This window comes from Cucurbita pepo, chromosome LG11, assembly GCF_002806865.2.
Source record: "Cucurbita pepo subsp. pepo cultivar mu-cu-16 chromosome LG11, ASM280686v2, whole genome shotgun sequence".
Lineage (NCBI taxonomy): Eukaryota > Viridiplantae > Streptophyta > Magnoliopsida > Cucurbitales > Cucurbitaceae > Cucurbita > Cucurbita pepo.
The window spans coordinates 6,882,571-6,900,394 of NC_036648.1; the positions used below are offsets into that span (position 1 = coordinate 6,882,571).

Below are 17,824 nucleotides of genomic sequence, written 5' to 3' on the forward strand. Positions count from 1 at the left end.
GAACCTGAGACCTGTGTGTTGTTAGGTCGACACTCTAACCACTTGAGCTATTCAACTTGATTGTTGATAGGTTGGCTCTTCTGTGATGGTATACTACCGATCGCTTCAACGAGGCTCTGATACCACTTGTTGACTCTGGCAATTCGGAAGACAGTGTCGACGAAAAATTGGCCGAAGGTTTCTTCGAAAGAAAAATTTGCGGAAGTAAAAGGAGAGAGAGTGAGAGATTTGCTGAAATTGCTGAAGACTCGATCATTTTATTTTACTTCAGTTGAACGGTTTAAATAACAAATCTAATTACAAAAATAGAAAAACCAATTATACAAAAATAGAATAAGTGGACGAAGACTTCGCCCAAATTGCCAAAACAATGGCTCCTATACAAAAATTGAATTTAGATGTTTTACAAACCTAACTAAATTAAGGCATGGCTTTTATTTAACAAACTCAACTCCTCCCTCAGCACAAGAACAGATCAAAATGAAGTATCAGAAGAAGAAAGTGAATGTGGTGGTTTGGTGAAGGATCCCAAACACTTATTTATAGTCAGCCATTGGCTAAGAACTTAGAACATAAAATAGTTTACGAGAATTTATTTTTTTTACTTTTTAATTAATGATATATATTTTAATCCATCCAGACTCACATAGACTTGGTCTTCTTACTTTTTGACTTCGGTTGATTTTGTTTCCTATGTTTTTTAATTTAATATTTTAAAGTGAATTAAAATTCATAAAAAAAAGTTATTTTACTCGTTTTTAACGGCAACAATAATACTATCTTAGTCTTCTTACTTTTTGACTTCGATTTATTCTACGAGGATACAAGTTGAACAAATAATAATAAAAAAAAATTCGTTTTTATAATTTAATTTATTATTATTAGTTATTATTTCAACGACAACAATGTAATAGGTGTGTGCATATTTAGAAATTTTGGGATTAATATATATATATATATATTTTGTTTTTTTTTGTTGTTCAATTATAATTAAAGGAGATCGATTATTTGCTGATCTATGCGTAGAGTTTAGATAAGAATTTGGAATCTGGATTTGGTTGTGTCCCATCTTCGAATGTGGTCTCGGTTTATTCATGTACTCTTCTTCTTAGGTGTCACATGCCCACCAGCTTCCGTCTCTTAGTTCACCCTTAAATCACATCTTATTGGAACAGGTATCGCTCTAAGACCCATGTCCAAGATTTAGACCAGGATCTGAAATCCACATTCGGTACTTGATGGCACCGGAATTCCCTTACAACATGGTCAACTTATTTACTCTTTACTTCTAAGAACGAAAAGTATCCTCACAAACCAATACGAGTCATTTCAACATATGAGACTTTCAATTCTTTTAAATATTTCTTAGTCCTCATATCCTTACGATCACCGTCATTTCAACATAGGAGTCAACTTCGGGCGTTACTTTCTTAACTCACTAAGCAAGCTCATAAACAGTTCTCTAAGCCTCACTATGGGCGAGTGCTTGCTCACGCTATCAAAAATCAAAGAAAAATAAAGGAGTGCGTATAATATCTTAATGTATGCATTCATATGTAACATACCGGAGAAGTAATCCATACCCGTTTGACATATAACATGCATGAGATGCCACGTTAAAAATCATGATTTGATAAAATGATGCACAAAATACTTCCATATTTATCCCGACATGTAAGCCATATGAGACGTGCACGAAGAACAAGGAAGATGAGGAGGATTTGAAAAAAGCCCTTGTGTTTGCTTTGCTTTCTTCTCTTACCTAATGGGATTTTAGCTATGTAGGCTTTTCGATAAACATGATTCACCAACATTGAGAGATGAGTTATGGAGATCATGACGATAAAGTTATTCATCGTCTTTTATTCATGCTCATCATGCATGGTAATTCATAGTATCTCATAGGGCATAAACGTACTTAGGAGGGTCACACGTTACGTAACCCTCCTGTGTGATATTCATGCTTCAGTCAATTCATCCAATCTAGCTCGTAGACGTTTCAATCGATATACCTAAGTACTTTTTAGCCAGTAGTAGCCTATTCTGTTCGTCGTGGTCCAAAATCAAATTTAAAAACTATTTACGAAACTAACTTTACCTAATTCACCTAAAATAATCGTAAACAGCCGTAAACATCTCGAAAACTTATTTATAATGTGCCATTGGCAAAGAGGAAAAGATCAATTTGGCAAAGATGAACATAATTTTTATTATATTATTTTTCAAAACCACATGTTTTGTGTTATGGTTCATACATTTTTGTTTGTTTGTTTTGGTGCCTTTTCATTATTTATACNAAAACTATTTACGAAACTAACTTTACCTAATTCACCTAAAATAATCGTAAACAGCCGTAAACATCTCGAAAACTTATTTATAATGTGCCATTGGCAAAGAGGAAAAGATCAATTTGGCAAAGATGAACATAATTTTTATTATATTATTTTTCAAAACCACATGTTTTGTGTTATGGTTCATACATTTTTGTTTGTTTGTTTTGGTGCCTTTTCATTATTTATACTCTGTTAAAATTAAATTTATTATTTTTACTTTAAAAAAAAACATTTTTTTTTGTTTTTCTGTTTTTTAAAATTATATTTATTTTTTCAGTTTTTTTTTATACAAAAAAAAATAATAATAAAATCAAAATTTTAAAAGTTTTTTTTTTCTTTGTTGATTTTTTAAAACGTGTTAAGAAATGGGTAATTAAAAAAAGAAAGAAAATATTTTTTTTACAACGGTGTGGAAACTTCTCACTAGCAAACGTGTTTTAAAAACCATGAAGGGAAGTCCGAGAGGGACAATATCTGTTATTGGTGGGCTTGAGCTTTTACAACTTTCGTAATGAATGGATATATTTTACATATAGCTATCGGACCATATGGACGATGGTAAGCAAGGAAACAATGAGGAGACGTGGAATAAACATCCACATGCCCACTATTGACGTGGAAACACTTGGCAAACTTAAATGCACCAATGTCGGATGGAAGGAGTTTTAAAACTTTTTAACGAAGTTTTGAAAAAAGATTTGAATCAAAGCAACGAGGTTTAAAATGATAAACGATATCTTATTCACTAAGCTATGTTCAGATTGACAGATAAGAATATGAATAAAAAACGTTTCTTTCAAATACGACATTAGTATTAGGTCCGCGTAACTTCAAAATGTCATTTTATATGCTTTTTTTTACATTATAATTCTAGGTTGCTTGTTTAACTTCTCGCTCGAAACAAATAATAATAATTTCTCGTTCTTCTTTTTATCCAATTTTGTAGGCGTTTGACACAAATTTAGAATCTTAACTTGGAGGATTGAGTTCGAGTTTTAAGTAGCCAATACTAAAAGCTGTGTCTGAAGTACACCATAGATTTAGAGTTGCACTCTTATGTGCTATCGGACACGTTATGTCATGGATATAGTCATTATTATAAACAAATTGTTCGTAATTATGACTGGATCAAAGGTCTAACGAAACGTACAATACGAGAAACTCGGATGCTTTATTGATATTACTTAGACACAAGTTTTATTCGGATTGAAAACTCATAAGATCCACTTAGAAGTGTTGAATTAATATTGAGGTTCTTGCCACTCTTGGACCTCTTAAGAAGAGTTCTTCATAACCCACTCCACAAGCGTGGAGACACCAAATCCAGTAGCAATACTCTTCCTGGCATCCCAAATAGGGCCAGACATGTCAAGGTGCATCCATTGCACATTCTCATCAACAAACTACACAAACAAACTTCCAAGTTAGTGGGTATCTATCTATGTATCTACAGCTCTTTGTGATATCATTTGGTTGGTAAGAACATGAAAGAACGTTTGAAGATGATACCCACCTGCTTCAGAAACAGAGCGCCTGTGATAGCACCGCCTTGACCAGGACCAGTGTTGATCATATCAGCCACGCCCGATTTCATAAACTCCCAATAGCTTTCCTCCATTGGCAACCTCCATATCTTCTCACCACTCCTCTCTGCAGCAGCAAATACCTCTGTTGCTAGCTCTTCGTTTGGTGTAAAGGCACCTGGAAACAACTCACATGAAACACATTCACATGTTCTTATCTTCAAATTAAGCATGAAGAATAGGATGTTATGAAGATTATCGTACCTGCAACTGAAGGCCCTAGAGCAATCATACAAGCACCAGTTAGAGTAGCCAGGTCTATAATCTGCAAAGCAATTTGATGTTGCATTAGATATGTAACGACCCAAACCCAATACTAGCAGATATTGTCCTCTTTGGACTTTCCTTTAAGGTTTTTAAAACGCGTATGTTAGGGAGAGGTTTCCACACCCTTATAAAGAATGTTTCGTCCACCCTCCAACCGATGTGGGATCTCATAATCCATCCCCTTTAGAGTCCAGCGTCCTCATTGGTAGTCGTTCTCCTCTCCAATCGATGTGGGACCCCCTAATCCACCCCCCTTCAGAGCCCAGTATCCTCACTGGCATTCCGCTGGTGTCCACCACCCTTCGTGGTTTAGCCTCCTTACTGGCACATAGTCCGGTGTCTGGTTTTGATAGCATTTGTAACAACCCAAAGTCCACCGCTAGCAAATATTGTGCTCTTTGGACTTTCCCTTCCAAGCTTTCTCTCAAGGTTTTCAAACACGTCTGCTATGGAGAGGTTTCTACACCCTTATAAAGAATGTTTTGTTCCCCTCTCCAACCGATACGGGATCTCACAATTCACCCTCTTCGGGGCCAGCGTCCTCGCTGGTACTCGTTCCCCTTTCTAATCGATGTGGGATCTCACCATCCCCGTTCCACTCTCCAATCGAGGGATCTCACATAATGAATCCACAAGGTTGGGTTGCCCACCAATGAACGCTTATTGTATATTTACCTTATCAACACCCAGCTTACAAGTGTATATCAACGCATCAGCAAGGGTAAGTCTTCCTTCAGCATCAGTGTTATTAACCTGAAAATGAAAAATAGATACAATCAATGAATGATGATATCCCAAAGATCCTTTTTGTGGGTCAATGAACCCATGAATGTATACCTCAATTGTCTTTCCATTTGAAGCTGTGACAATATCACTAGGTCTCATACCAGTTGCACATATCATGTTCTCACAGGCAGCAACAACAAAATGAATCTGTAGGGAAACAAGAAAACAAGCCCCCATTATCTCTATTACACAGTTAAGAGCTTCATGACATGGAATGGAAACGAGGGACAAATCTTGCAACAACCCAAGTCCACCGATAGCAGATATTGTCTTCTTTGGGATTTTCCCTTTCGGGGATCCCCTTAAGGTTTTTAAAACGCGTATGCTAGGGAGAGGTTTCCACACCCTTGTAAGGAATGCTTCGTTCTCCTCTCTAACCGATGTGGGATCTTACAATCCATCCCCCTTGGGGCCCAGCGTGCTTTCTAGCACACCGCTCGGTAATTGGCTCTGATACCATTTGTAATAGTTCAAGCCTACCGCTAGCAGATATTGTCCTCTTTGGGTTTTCCCTTTTGGATTTCCCTCAAGGTTTTTAAAACGCGTTTGCTAGGGAGAAGTTCCCACACCCATATAAAAAATGTTCCGTTCTCCTCCCCAACCGATGTGGGATCTCACAGATCTAATGCTTTACCTCTACACCAAGAGGTTTAAGCTCAGCAATGGCTTTTGCTGCTCCAAAGATTGCTGCTCCCCCTCCCATATCCTTTTTCATTGTTTCAATGTTACTGTTGGCTCCTGTTTTAAGGTTGTAGCCACCACTAATGGAAAGAAAAAACCAGAAAGTTACTCAAACATTTGTTGAACATTTGCTAAAGAAACTTATCAGGGTAGTTCATGAATGATCACCTGTCAAAGGTAATTCCTTTACCAACTAAACCCAATTTGGTTAATACAGGTCCACAGGGAGGTCTGTAACACAGGTGGATAAAATGAGCAGGATTTGCAGTGGCTGCAGCCGTGACACCAAGATAGGAACCCATCTTCATTTCTATGATTTCTTCTTCATTGAAAATTTTTGCTGAAAGAACATCGTTGTACTTGTGGGTAATCTTTAAAACCTCCCCTGCTAGTTGCCCTAATATGTGGATGCAATTTAGCTAAGTCAGTGCTATGCATGTTATATGAAGTTGATACTCAATATTAGTTCAAAGTAAATGATAGATATTAAAGCATAAGAAAGGAGGGAACCTGGGGTAAGTATATTTGCAGGTGAGTTTACAAGTTCTTTTCCAAAAACAATCCCAGAACTGACATATTCTGCATATTTCAACTTTTTTTCCATATTAGGTCCAAATCCAAGGCCAAGAACAGCCACGGATTGAAGTAGACTCATTTTGGGGTTTGATTTGTATCTGTTGTCGTCAAATATTCCATTGACGATCCCTGTGATGCATAGAAAATTCAGTGTCTTCAACGTTTAGTTCTATAGTTTTAGAAGGCTCTTGTAACCGTCCAAGCCCTAGTAGATATTGTCCACTTTGGCTCATTACGCATCACTGTTTTAAAACGCGTCTACAAGGAAGAGATTTCCATAATCTTACGANCTGTCAAAGGTAATTCCTTTACCAACTAAACCCAATTTGGTTAATACAGGTCCACAGGGAGGTCTGTAACACAGGTGGATAAAATGAGCAGGATTTGCAGTGGCTGCAGCCGTGACACCAAGATAGGAACCCATCTTCATTTCTATGATTTCTTCTTCATTGAAAATTTTTGCTGAAAGAACATCGTTGTACTTGTGGGTAATCTTTAAAACCTCCCCTGCTAGTTGCCCTAATATGTGGATGCAATTTAGCTAAGTCAGTGCTATGCATGTTATATGAAGTTGATACTCAATATTAGTTCAAAGTAAATGATAGATATTAAAGCATAAGAAAGGAGGGAACCTGGGGTAAGTATATTTGCAGGTGAGTTTACAAGTTCTTTTCCAAAAACAATCCCAGAACTGACATATTCTGCATATTTCAACTTTTTTTCCATATTAGGTCCAAATCCAAGGCCAAGAACAGCCACGGATTGAAGTAGACTCATTTTGGGGTTTGATTTGTATCTGTTGTCGTCAAATATTCCATTGACGATCCCTGTGATGCATAGAAAATTCAGTGTCTTCAACGTTTAGTTCTATAGTTTTAGAAGGCTCTTGTAACCGTCCAAGCCCTAGTAGATATTGTCCACTTTGGCTCATTACGCATCACTGTTTTAAAACGCGTCTACAAGGAAGAGATTTCCATAATCTTACGAGGAATGCTTCGTTCCCCTCTCCAACTGATGTGGGATCTCACAATCCACCGTGGGGGCCATACGTCCTCGCTGGCACACCACCCGATGTCTGGCTCTGATACCATTTGTAACAGTCCAAGCCCACCGCTTATAGATATCCGCTTTGGCCCATAACGTATCAACAACAACCTCACGGTTTTGAAACGTATCTACTAGGAAGAGGTTTCCACACCCTTATAAATAATGCTTCGTTCCCCTCTCCAATCTACGTGGGATCTCACAATCCACCATTCTTGGGGGCCTAGCGTTCTCGCTGGCACACCACTCAGTGTTTGGCTCTAATACCATTTGTAACAGCTCAAATTCACCGCTAACAGATATTGTCAACTTTGGCCTATTACGTATCGCGTCAGTCTCACAGTTTTCAAATGCGTCTACTAGGGAGAGGTTTCCACACTCTTATAAGGAATGCTTCGTTCCCTCTCCAACCGATGTGGGATCTCACAGCTCTCTACAAATTTCTACCGTCCTTTTGACTAATTTTTTAAGTAATTTTACGACGTAGTATAAAGATTAGACCAGGTACCAAGTGCAATGGCAGAGGCAATATCAGGCTTGGATTCAGCCGAAAGGTCCTCGGAGAAGGCAAGAGATAGAGCAAGTGAAGCAGCTCGAGATGCCTGTGCTGCTGCTGCAATGGCCTCACCTAGACCAACAAAGGCTGCCGCACTAGAAGCGGACTGGCCAAGGCCAAACAAACCAACCCTCTTAAATCTCAAGCCAGAAATTCTTAGAACAATGGATTGGGCAGACTTTCCAGAGAACTCTTCCTCTGAAGAAGCCTCACCCAACAATCCACCCAAGGCTTCATTCAACCTGTGCAAAAGGGACTTCTTGAAGTCGCCCTCTTCATCCCTCTCCACATCTTTCTCTATCACACCCACAGCAACCAAGTCTCCACTCCATTCCAAGGCATCAATGTCTTTTGCAGCAAAATTTATCTGTGAGGCATTTTAACAAACAGTTAACATACACTATTACTACTTCATGCCAAACATATGAACACTGTAAACATATGCTTAGAGATGTCCATGAGTTAAGGATAAAGATTAGGAAGTCTTATCCATTCTCGATTCTCACCTCCTATTTCAGTTTCCATTTCTACCAAATTTATCTGAGAATCGAGGTAGGAATTCTTTGCCGGGAATGGACAGAAATTGAGTTTCCGTGAAAGATTTTTAGTATCTGTTTATATTTCTCTTTAAAAGAATATTTATTTTAAAGAATTTTTTAATGATTCATTTTTAAAAAAAAAAATTAACGGACAAAATTCCAATAAATCCAATAATATTTTATAAGAAAAAATAATAATTATATGATGTTTAATATCACGGCACAATTTGTGTAATAACTCGCCCATGACTGATAGATATTATTAGTTTTGACCCATAATATATTTGGGGTAGTTTGACACGTTTTAAAGGTATGGGTTAGTGAGAAGTTATTATTAGCTTTGGCCGAGTCTCGTAGTTTTAAGATGGACAGTTAGGGGTGAAGTTCTGCTGTGGGGAGGTTTTCACACCCTTAATGATTAGTTCCCCTCTCCAACTGACGTGGATCTCACAATTCACTCGTTGGTGGGCCATCGTCTTGCTAGTAACACCACCTAGTGTCTAGCTTTGATACCATTTGTAACAGCCCAAACCCACCACTAAAAGATATTGTCCGCTTTGGCCCGTTACGTATCATCGTCAACTTCTCGATTTTAAAACGCGTCTATTGAGGAGAGGTTTCTACACCCTTGTGAGGAATGTTTCGTTCCCCTCTCCAACCAACATGGTATCTCACAATTTTCCACACTTGAAATAGGGACGTAGACAGGGACAATGAATATTAACCCATCTCTAGTCTCATCCAGGAGAAATCCCTCTCCACTCTCTCATCTAGGGACAGTTCCGTGCACATTAAATGGATATCCCTAACTATGCTCGTAACACATTAATCTCGACAATATACAAACGAACATTCAACCCTTCAAATCCAAGAAAAAATCAAACAAACTAAAGGGTTTCCAAAAAAATGGGAAGAACAAGTAGATGAACATTAAACTTGGCGTGTCCTACAAACCTTAGGGGCATTGCTTGGGCCAGGTCGAGTAAGGCCAAGAGTGACACGAGCTATGTCAGCCATGAACTCAACAAAACAACAGACCAAAATGCTCTAACGCCTACACCGAATATGGACCGAAGTCTGAAAGGAAGAAGAAAGTGAGTGTGGTGGTTTGGTGAAGGAACCCAAAACACCTATTTATAGTGAGCCATTGGCTAAGAGGAAGAGATCATTTTGGCAAAGATGAACTTAACTTTTATTATATTATTTTTTTAAAACGACACGTTGTTCTTATTGATTCTCCACCACTTTTGTTTGTTTGTTTTGGTGCCATTTTAGTATCTATACTCGTTTCCTTATGTGCAAACCTTGCCTAATTGGTTTGGAGAGAAAGAGATAAAGGTGGAGAATAAGGATAACGGGCGTAGAGCCCGCCAAATGGTGTAGCACGAGTAGCGAGCAAGTGCTTGGTAGGCCAACAAACCCAGTGACTCGAGTGACTCGAGCAGGGCACTCGACGAAAGGGGAGCACATAGAGCAAGTACGAGAGATTGAAAGGACCACTACAGGAGGTCAAACCAAAAATCTATATAAGTCAGGGCTCGTCCCTGATTATTATTGAATCAAACAATACGAGGTCGTAGCATTGACCTCTTTTTTTATTGATTCAATATAATTAGGGGAAAAAAATCATACAGTCCCCTACTGAGACAAGAGAAAGTTTCAACGAATCCTTCATGCATTGGGCATACCTGTCTTTCTCATGGCGGGAACAAAACAGGAAAGACCCAGCTAACCCACTCCTAATTATTAAAAGCTCAAGGGCGATCTCTATATTTAAGAGAGAATGGGGAGTGAATCGAATGGTTCGGGCTCCTCTCAATCTTATTCGTAGTTAAGAATGGGGAAGGAGTCCGATGAAATTATATAGACCTAATTTAATTGTTCGGGCTCTAAATTTTTTTTTATATTCAAATTTTTATTTTTAATAAAAGTAAAAATGTTAATTCTATTTATAATTTTTTTAAAGGAAAAAAATTAAAGTTTTAATATATTTTTTTAAACGTTCTTATCAATGCCTTTCGTTTTTTCGACATTTATTGTCACATGTCAATTTATTTTATTTTTATTTTTATTTTATTTTACTAAAATAAACGAAAATAAATAAATAGAACATATAAATGTAAACAAAAAAGTAATTTATTAAAAAAATACTTTAAAAAAACTCGTAAAATTATTTTCAAAAATTATCTATGACTCTAAACAAAGAACCGAAGCTTATGGGACCCTCTTGAAAGAAAGTTTAAGGGATTGAAGAGGACGAGGTCTAAAAAGAATCTCAATTCTCTTACATGTGCGTGAGCGGATCTTTCACGAGTTGCTTGTAATTAAATCTTACACTTAAAGTATTACCGATCATTCAATAAACAATTTATTTTTTATTCAACCATAAACTAAGTCACTTTCGAACTTGTGAGAAGGTGGAGTCACTCTCGAGCTATTAATAACCTTAAAATTTTCATATAATAAATAATATTAAATTAATAATAAAATATTCAAATTGTTGGACATAAATCCCAACAATCTACATCATAGATACATTTCTTATAACCGTGTGTAAACCTTTCCCTAACAGACGCATTTTAAAACCATGAGAATGATGGTTATACGTAACAGACCAAAGCGGATAGTATCTGCTAGCGGTGGGCTTGAGTTGTTACAAATTCGTACAAATATCGTGTTTGTTATTGTTCGATGAAACTATATGGATGCAGTGTCGTACTTTGCTATGTGGAGTGAGCATTTTGTAACTATGTCTGTGATGATGGTGTAAAACAAGATCATAGCTGTCGTGAAATAGATGAATTTATTACAACGGAAAATTCTAGGACTACGGGTATCTCTATTCATTGTTTGAAATAACCGTGTGAGACCCATGAAATAAAATAATGTTATGTCAAATGTTGAATGAAAAGAGTATGTACTATTGTCGTGCTAGAAATTTCTCCCGTGTACAATTAGAGGAGTAACTGAGTGAGATCTCACATTGGTTGGAGAGAGAAACGAATCATTCCTGCTAAGGGTGTGAAAACTTCTCCCACGTTTTAAAAACTTAACTTGAGGGGAAGATCTACTAGCAGCAGGCTTGGACTGTTACAAATGGTATCAGAGCCAGACACCGAACGATGTGCCAACGAGGACGCTAGGCCCCCAAGAGAGATGGATTGTGAGATCTCACATCGATTGGAGAGGAGAACGAAACATTCTTTCTAAGGGTGTGCAAACCTCTCCCTAACATACCCGGAAGCTTGAAAGAAAAAGCCTAAAGAAGACAATATCTACTAACAATAGATTTGAGCTATTACACCAATTGAGAGAGACGACTTCGAGTCGGTGAGATCTAACTTCTCTTTAGTCAATGCTCCCAAGCGACGTAAAGGTGTCCGACCTGGAACGTTAACGAGTGTCGAAAAATTCCACAAGAACAAACAAGATGGTGACAGGGGTCATTGACTTGCCTAAGAAGTGGCATCTTTGGTGCCTTCCATGCCCCATCTTCTCAAAAAAATGCTATCATCATAACTTAATCAAAACTCAATTCATAGCTCAATTATATATTAACTTCTTCAACCAACCACCACCCACAACAACCACTTTTCTTTTTTCCCTTTTGCTCTCCTCTTCTTCTTCACCAAATTTCTTCACAATCATGAACATGAAGCTGCCTCTCCCTGCTCTGTTTGCTGCTCCTCTTGCCTTCTTCTTCTTCGCCGTCGCCACTGCCGATCCCGATCTTCTTCAAGACGTTTGCGTCGCAGATCTTGCTTCAGGTACCTAAGCTCTGTTCTTTCAAGTTCTTAAAGGTTTTTAGGGTTCTTCTGGGTTTTCATTTGTTCATAGGTGGATAAAGGGTACAGGGTTTTTGTTCAAACAAGATACCTCACAATCTGGAATTGTCCATTTTGGACTTAAAACTCTAAGTGGATTTGCTTTGGTTTTCATTCAAAATGTCTCCATGTTCTTGATGTTCTTGATGTTCTTGATGTTCTTGATGTTCTTGATGTTCTTGATGTTCTTGATGTTCTTGATGTTCTTGATGTTCTTGATGTTCTTGATGTTCTTGATGTTCTTGATGTTCTTGATGTTCTTGATGTTCTTGATGTTCTTGATGTTCTTGATGTTCTTGATGTTCTTGATGTTCTTGATGTTCTTGATGTTCTTGATGTTCTTGATGTTCTTGATGTTCTTGATGTTCTTGATGTTCTTGATGTTCTTGATGTTCTTGATGTTCTTGATGTTCTTGATGTTCTTGATGTTCTTGATGTTCTTGATGTTCTTGATGTTCTTGATGTTCTTGATGTTCTTGATGTTCTTGATGTTCTTGATGTTCTTGATGTTCTTGATGTTCTTGATGTTCTTGATGTTCTTGATGTTCTTGATGTTCTTGATGTTCTTGATGTTCTTGATGTTCTTGAGCTAGAAATGAATTTGATCTTGTTTTCATTCGAAATGTCTGAAGATATCAGGAAATTCAGATTGATTCAAAGGATCTCCTCTGTTCTAATCCATGTTTAAGATCAGAAAAAATCATATGCCCTAATTTATACCAGCATTCCCAAACAGTTTATATTTCCAGATCATGAACATTTTAACATTTGAATCAAATCAGGAATCAAGGTAAACGGATTCACCTGCAAGTCGAATTTCTCAGCAAACGATTTCTTCTTCGACGGATTGGCCAAACCAGGCGCCACGAACAATAGCCTTGGCTCGCGAGTAACCGGCGCCAATGTCCAATCAATCCCCGGCCTGAACACACTCGGCGTCTCCCTCTCGCGGATCGACTACGCCCCTGACGGCCTTAATCCACCGCACACGCATCCACGCGCCACCGAGATCGTGTTCGTCCTCGATGGCGAACTCGACGTCGGCTTCATAACGACTGCTAATGTCCTCGTCTCGAAGTCGATCAAGAAGGGCGAGATCTTCGTCTTCCCCAAGGGATTAGTCCATTTCCAGAAAAACAACGGCAAGGTTCCGGCGGCGGTGATTTCGGCGTTTAACAGCCAGTTGCCTGGTACTCAATCGATTGCGGCGACGCTCTTCGCCGCATCTCCGCCGGTGCCTGATAATGTTTTGACGAAGGCGTTTCAGATTGGGACAAAAGAGGTCAAGAAGATCAAATCGAAGCTTGCTCCGAAATAATAGAGCAAATCAATGGAGGTTTCTGTAAATTGAAGATTGTATTTGGATCTGTCTTTTTCACTGATTGATTGAGTAAGAATTAGGATCTGGGGATTTGTTTTTCTCCTCTTTTTTTCAATTGGGATCATTTTTTTTCACTCGTGTTTTATATAGTTCTCTTCCGTTCTTAGCATGAACTCGATCACCCTAAACCCAAAACCCTAAACAAAGTTAGGACGGCTTTTTCTTTTGTCATTTAGCGGGATAATTGCTGTGAATAAGCTAAAGAACTATCCTTTTTTCTTTTCAACCCTAAAAGAAAGTTCAATATTTGAAATATATTGGTTAGTTGTTCGTTCTTAGAACTATAGTCACTCCCACCTCCTCGTGCCAATCTATCACTAACATTTACCACGGAGTGGAAAAAGAGAGAAACTCGAAACCAAAAATAAATATTGTCAAATTAATATATTTTGCCAATACGATCAAAAAGACTCGAAACTATTCACTTCTTTTACACTTCAAAAACGAAGAACGAAGATCGAATAACTGTTTTAAAAATTTATCTATTAAAGTGGAAAGGAGCAAGGCAACATACCCAATGAACAATGCCAAAACCTCCAAACAAAAGCCACCAAACAGAGGAGGAGCCAACATTCAAAAGCAGAAAGACCCACCAACCAGGCTATCAAAGGCAACCTCCAGCCAACCAAAAATGACTTAGCACCAGAAACCCAATAGATGCTTGAATTAAACTTGCGGGCATTTTATCGCATACCAATCAAAATAAGTGTAACAGTCCAAGCTCACCGCTAGAAGATATTATCTGTTTTGGCCCGTTATGTATCGCCGTCAGTCTCACGATTTTAAAACGCGTCTACTAAGGAGAGGTTTCCACACTCTTATAAAGAATGTTTTGTTCTTCTCTCCAACCGATGTGACATCTTACAATAAGGCTTTTCACAAACTCGAGACTCAATTAATGAAAAGTTATAAAATAAAAAATCCTAAGTTCAGCCATTTTCTAACTCAATCCAAAATATAACTAGAATTTGTATTTTCATTCTTAAGGTGAACTAACCATAAAGGAGAGGAAAAAATGGGCATGTATTTGCCATCAGCTTAGCCCCTTAAAAGAATCATTTGTTGGTTTAAGATCCCAACGGCCTAAGTCCACCGCTAGCAGATATTTTACTTTTTGGACTTTTCCTTTCGGGTTTTTCCTCAAGAGGACAAAATCTGCTAACCTAAAACAAGCCGCTACCGTTTCACTGCAACCATTCGACCCAAAGAAGACAATATCTACTAGCGGTGGGCTTGGGGTGTTACAATAAGTATCACTAGCGAAGTTTCTAGCATACCATCAACTTAACTTCCATGGACTAAAACGGGGCGATGAAGAAGAACAGCAGACTAAGTTGTCCGATACAAGTCTCGATTTTTCGTACATATTAAATAGGAGACACAAGTGCATAATACTTGATCTTTCTGTAGATAAGCAAAGAGTGTTGTAATCACTATAGCTGTTCATAAGTATAGAGCCTCTAGCTTTAACCATTCAACATTCATGTTACTCGGTCCGAAACATTAAGGATATCGTACACAAATAACATCGTCGGATCATCCAAAAACAATAAAACAAAAATGTAAAACTCATTCAAGAACTGTAGAACTCAATCTAGATTTTCAAATGTCAAAAGTGAGGATTGAAAACTTGATGCTCAGTAAAGTTAATTTGGTCAATATATTCCGGCTATGAACATACATCATCAATAGGATACTATCTAATAAACCAAACACACAATTTCTCTCATTTGCATAGCAGAGAATTGATCAAATCTATCAATCCATGAACAACATTAAACTACTGAACACAGAATAGAATCGTCGAGTTCATCCGGGACACGACGAAAAAACGTAAAACTCCTTCAATGATCATAGAACTCATACTCAGATTCTCATATGACAGAAGTATGGAATGTAAAGTAAAGCTAATTTGGTCAACATATTCCTTTGGAGTATGCATTCCAACTATGAACATATATCAATAGGCTACTATCAAATAAACTAAACAGAACGCCAGAGCTTCATCAAACACTAAATTTCTCCTATTTGCTTAGCAAACAAGAGAAGATTGTGGGGAAAAGTTGATCAAATCAATCAATCCGTGGATAACAATTCGTTACATACCTCAACAAGCAAAACCCAATTGAATTTAATGTTTTCTTCCAGTGCCCATATGAACATCTACAAACAAAAACCATAGCAATATCATCAAACTTCATGAACTATCAAGTTTAATTAAGAACAGGAAAGATGAATGAATACCCAAGTGAGGATTGGATTCCTTGGAATAGAAATCATTCTTCTCAATAAGAACTTTCAACATTTCATTAGTGAACTTCCGGTGATTAGGATCAGTCGGAGGCCCATTCTTAGGATCTGAAATGGAAAGTTTCATGAAACAGAAACCACAGCCCTGATTAACGCTTCCATCAAAAACCCTTTTATCGGAAGAACTTGTTCTTCTAGTACAATCAACAGAAGAAGAAGAAGAAGAACAAGAAGAAGAATCTCTCTTAATCCTCCGCCGAAGAATCTGTTTCTTCGCCTTTCGAAATGGATACAACATCACTCGTTTCGCCTTTCCAAAACCCTTCTGTTCACCCAAATCAGGCGCGATAATTTGGGCCTTCGCCATACTTTTACGACGCTCATCGTCTTCATCATCACCATCGTCATTAACACCACTGCAACCAACATCTGAGAGATGATTCTCAGCATTTCCTGATTCCAACATATATGAATGTAAAATCCCAAACCGAAGAACAAGAATAAAAGGGAGAAAACGGGGATTGGGATTGAATTGAAATGAATTTCTTCGAAAATACGAATTGGATTGCGCTTGTTTTCCTGTATACTGTGAGAATCAGAACGCAATTTGTTTGTGAAATCAAAAAAATTGAAGCCTCCAAGTGAGGTGGGCGTTCGATGAACAGAGGCAGGTGGCGCCAAGTTTATGGAACGGTGAGTGATGGGCTAATTGGTAATTTCCATGATGATTTTGCTATTTTGTTCCTAATTTATAAATATATCAATTTATTTAAATATTTATTTATTTATTTATTTATTTATTTGCTCGATATACCATTTTTATATTATATAAATAATAAGTTTATTTAAATTTTAAATATTTTAAATTACATAAAGTTTAAATATAAAAATAGGGTAATAAAAGAAAATAATAATTATGTTTTGTATTAAAAGAAAAATAATTAATAAAATAAAATTGTGAGCGAGAAAGAATAATTAATTAAAATGGGGTGAGACCTCGGGAATAAGAATGAAATTCATATTGAAGTTTTAGATCGAGATTCAGACTCGAGCGATGAGCTCTACTGGTTGATTTTATTTCGGCATTTTAGTAACCAACATCCATGAAAATGAATGTTTTTATTCTCGTTCTTGAAGTAAATGGGACGTAAAGTCAGACATTACAACTAAATAGATTAAATTGAAGCTAAACGTAAATCACGAGTACTTAACCAAATTGAATTTAAGATGAAGCATAACTTACACTGCAAGCAATTTCTTAGTGCCTTCACGACAAAAATTCGAAATTCGTTTTTGTGACACCCGAGTAAAGGAGGGGTACATGAATGAACAGAAACCATATCTAAACGAGAGTGATCATGAGGATAGGATGACTAAGAAAGACTTATAAAAGTTACTGCCTCTACTAACAAAATATACATTTCTTTTCGATGGCTCAATCATAGAAACTTCATGGTTAAATGTGCTTTTACTTAGAGAATCTTTAAAGTAATTTTAATATTCAAAAGAAAATAATTATCTTTTTAGACTAAGATATAATATTATTTTTTGAATATTACATAAAAAATTCTGGACGGGACCATGCACGGGAACCCGCTCACTTTTTTAATAGAAATTATCTATAAAAATACTTCTTTGAGATTAATATATTTTAAAAATAAAAAATATAAAAAGACGGGAAAAAATTCCTTGTAGTGAACTTGAACTCGATCCGTCTTGAATTCTCCATGAAGAATTTCTGCTTCGATCCCTACAAAAATAAAAGAAGAATTCCATGAAGACAAAGACTAAAATAGGAGGCGGGGACAGGAACCGAGACGTGAAAGGCCCTGCTCCACAGGCATCTCTAGTGACTTCATCTGTTTCTATCGTTTTGATGACCTTGTTAATTTTGGACCCGACTTTTAGGCTTGAGCTAATTCGAGATGAACCCGTTCTTTCCTTCCCGACTTCGACTCCGTCCTTCCATAATGAATTTGGACTAAATTAATTTGAATACAACCA

At 37.3% G+C, this 17,824-nt stretch overlaps 3 protein-coding genes across 4 annotated transcripts; 1 reads left to right on the forward strand and 2 right to left on the reverse strand.

Annotated features, from left to right (window-relative positions):
- Positions 1–3,480: 3,480 nt before the first annotated feature.
- On the reverse strand, positions 3,481–9,397 carry LOC111804785 (leucine aminopeptidase 2, chloroplastic-like). The gene is made up of 10 exons (XM_023689580.1): positions 9,320–9,397; positions 7,779–8,193; positions 6,859–7,053; positions 5,819–6,047; positions 5,604–5,730; positions 5,021–5,116; positions 4,859–4,936; positions 4,121–4,181; positions 3,847–4,034; positions 3,481–3,736 (listed from the first exon to the last, which is right to left on the reverse strand). The coding sequence occupies exons 1-10, from the start codon at positions 9,380–9,382 to the stop codon at positions 3,608–3,610; spliced, it is 1,581 nt and encodes a 526-aa protein (XP_023545348.1). The 5' UTR covers positions 9,383–9,397; the 3' UTR covers positions 3,481–3,607.
- Positions 9,398–11,682: 2,285 nt separating this feature from the next.
- Positions 11,683–13,741, forward strand: LOC111804757 (germin-like protein 5-1). Its single transcript, XM_023689545.1, has 2 exons — positions 11,683–12,132; positions 12,972–13,741. Exons 1-2 carry the CDS (start codon positions 11,796–11,798, stop codon positions 13,505–13,507), a joined length of 873 nt encoding a protein of 290 aa, XP_023545313.1. The 5' UTR covers positions 11,683–11,795; the 3' UTR covers positions 13,508–13,741.
- A 631-nt stretch (positions 13,742–14,372) lies between these two features.
- LOC111804772 lies at positions 14,373–16,510 on the reverse strand. Of its 2 annotated transcripts, XM_023689563.1 has the most exons (3): positions 15,815–16,510; positions 15,677–15,733; positions 14,373–14,974 (listed from the first exon to the last, which is right to left on the reverse strand). In XM_023689563.1, exons 1-2 carry the CDS (start codon positions 16,284–16,286, stop codon positions 15,702–15,704), a joined length of 504 nt encoding a protein of 167 aa, XP_023545331.1. In that variant the 5' UTR covers positions 16,287–16,510; the 3' UTR covers positions 14,373–14,974; positions 15,677–15,701. The 2 variants fall into 2 exon arrangements, with proteins under 2 accessions (XP_023545331.1, XP_023545330.1); XM_023689562.1 differs by lacking the exon at positions 14,373–14,974 and having other exon boundaries at positions 15,274–15,733; positions 15,815–16,507.
- Between the last annotated feature and the right edge of the window lie 1,314 nt (positions 16,511–17,824).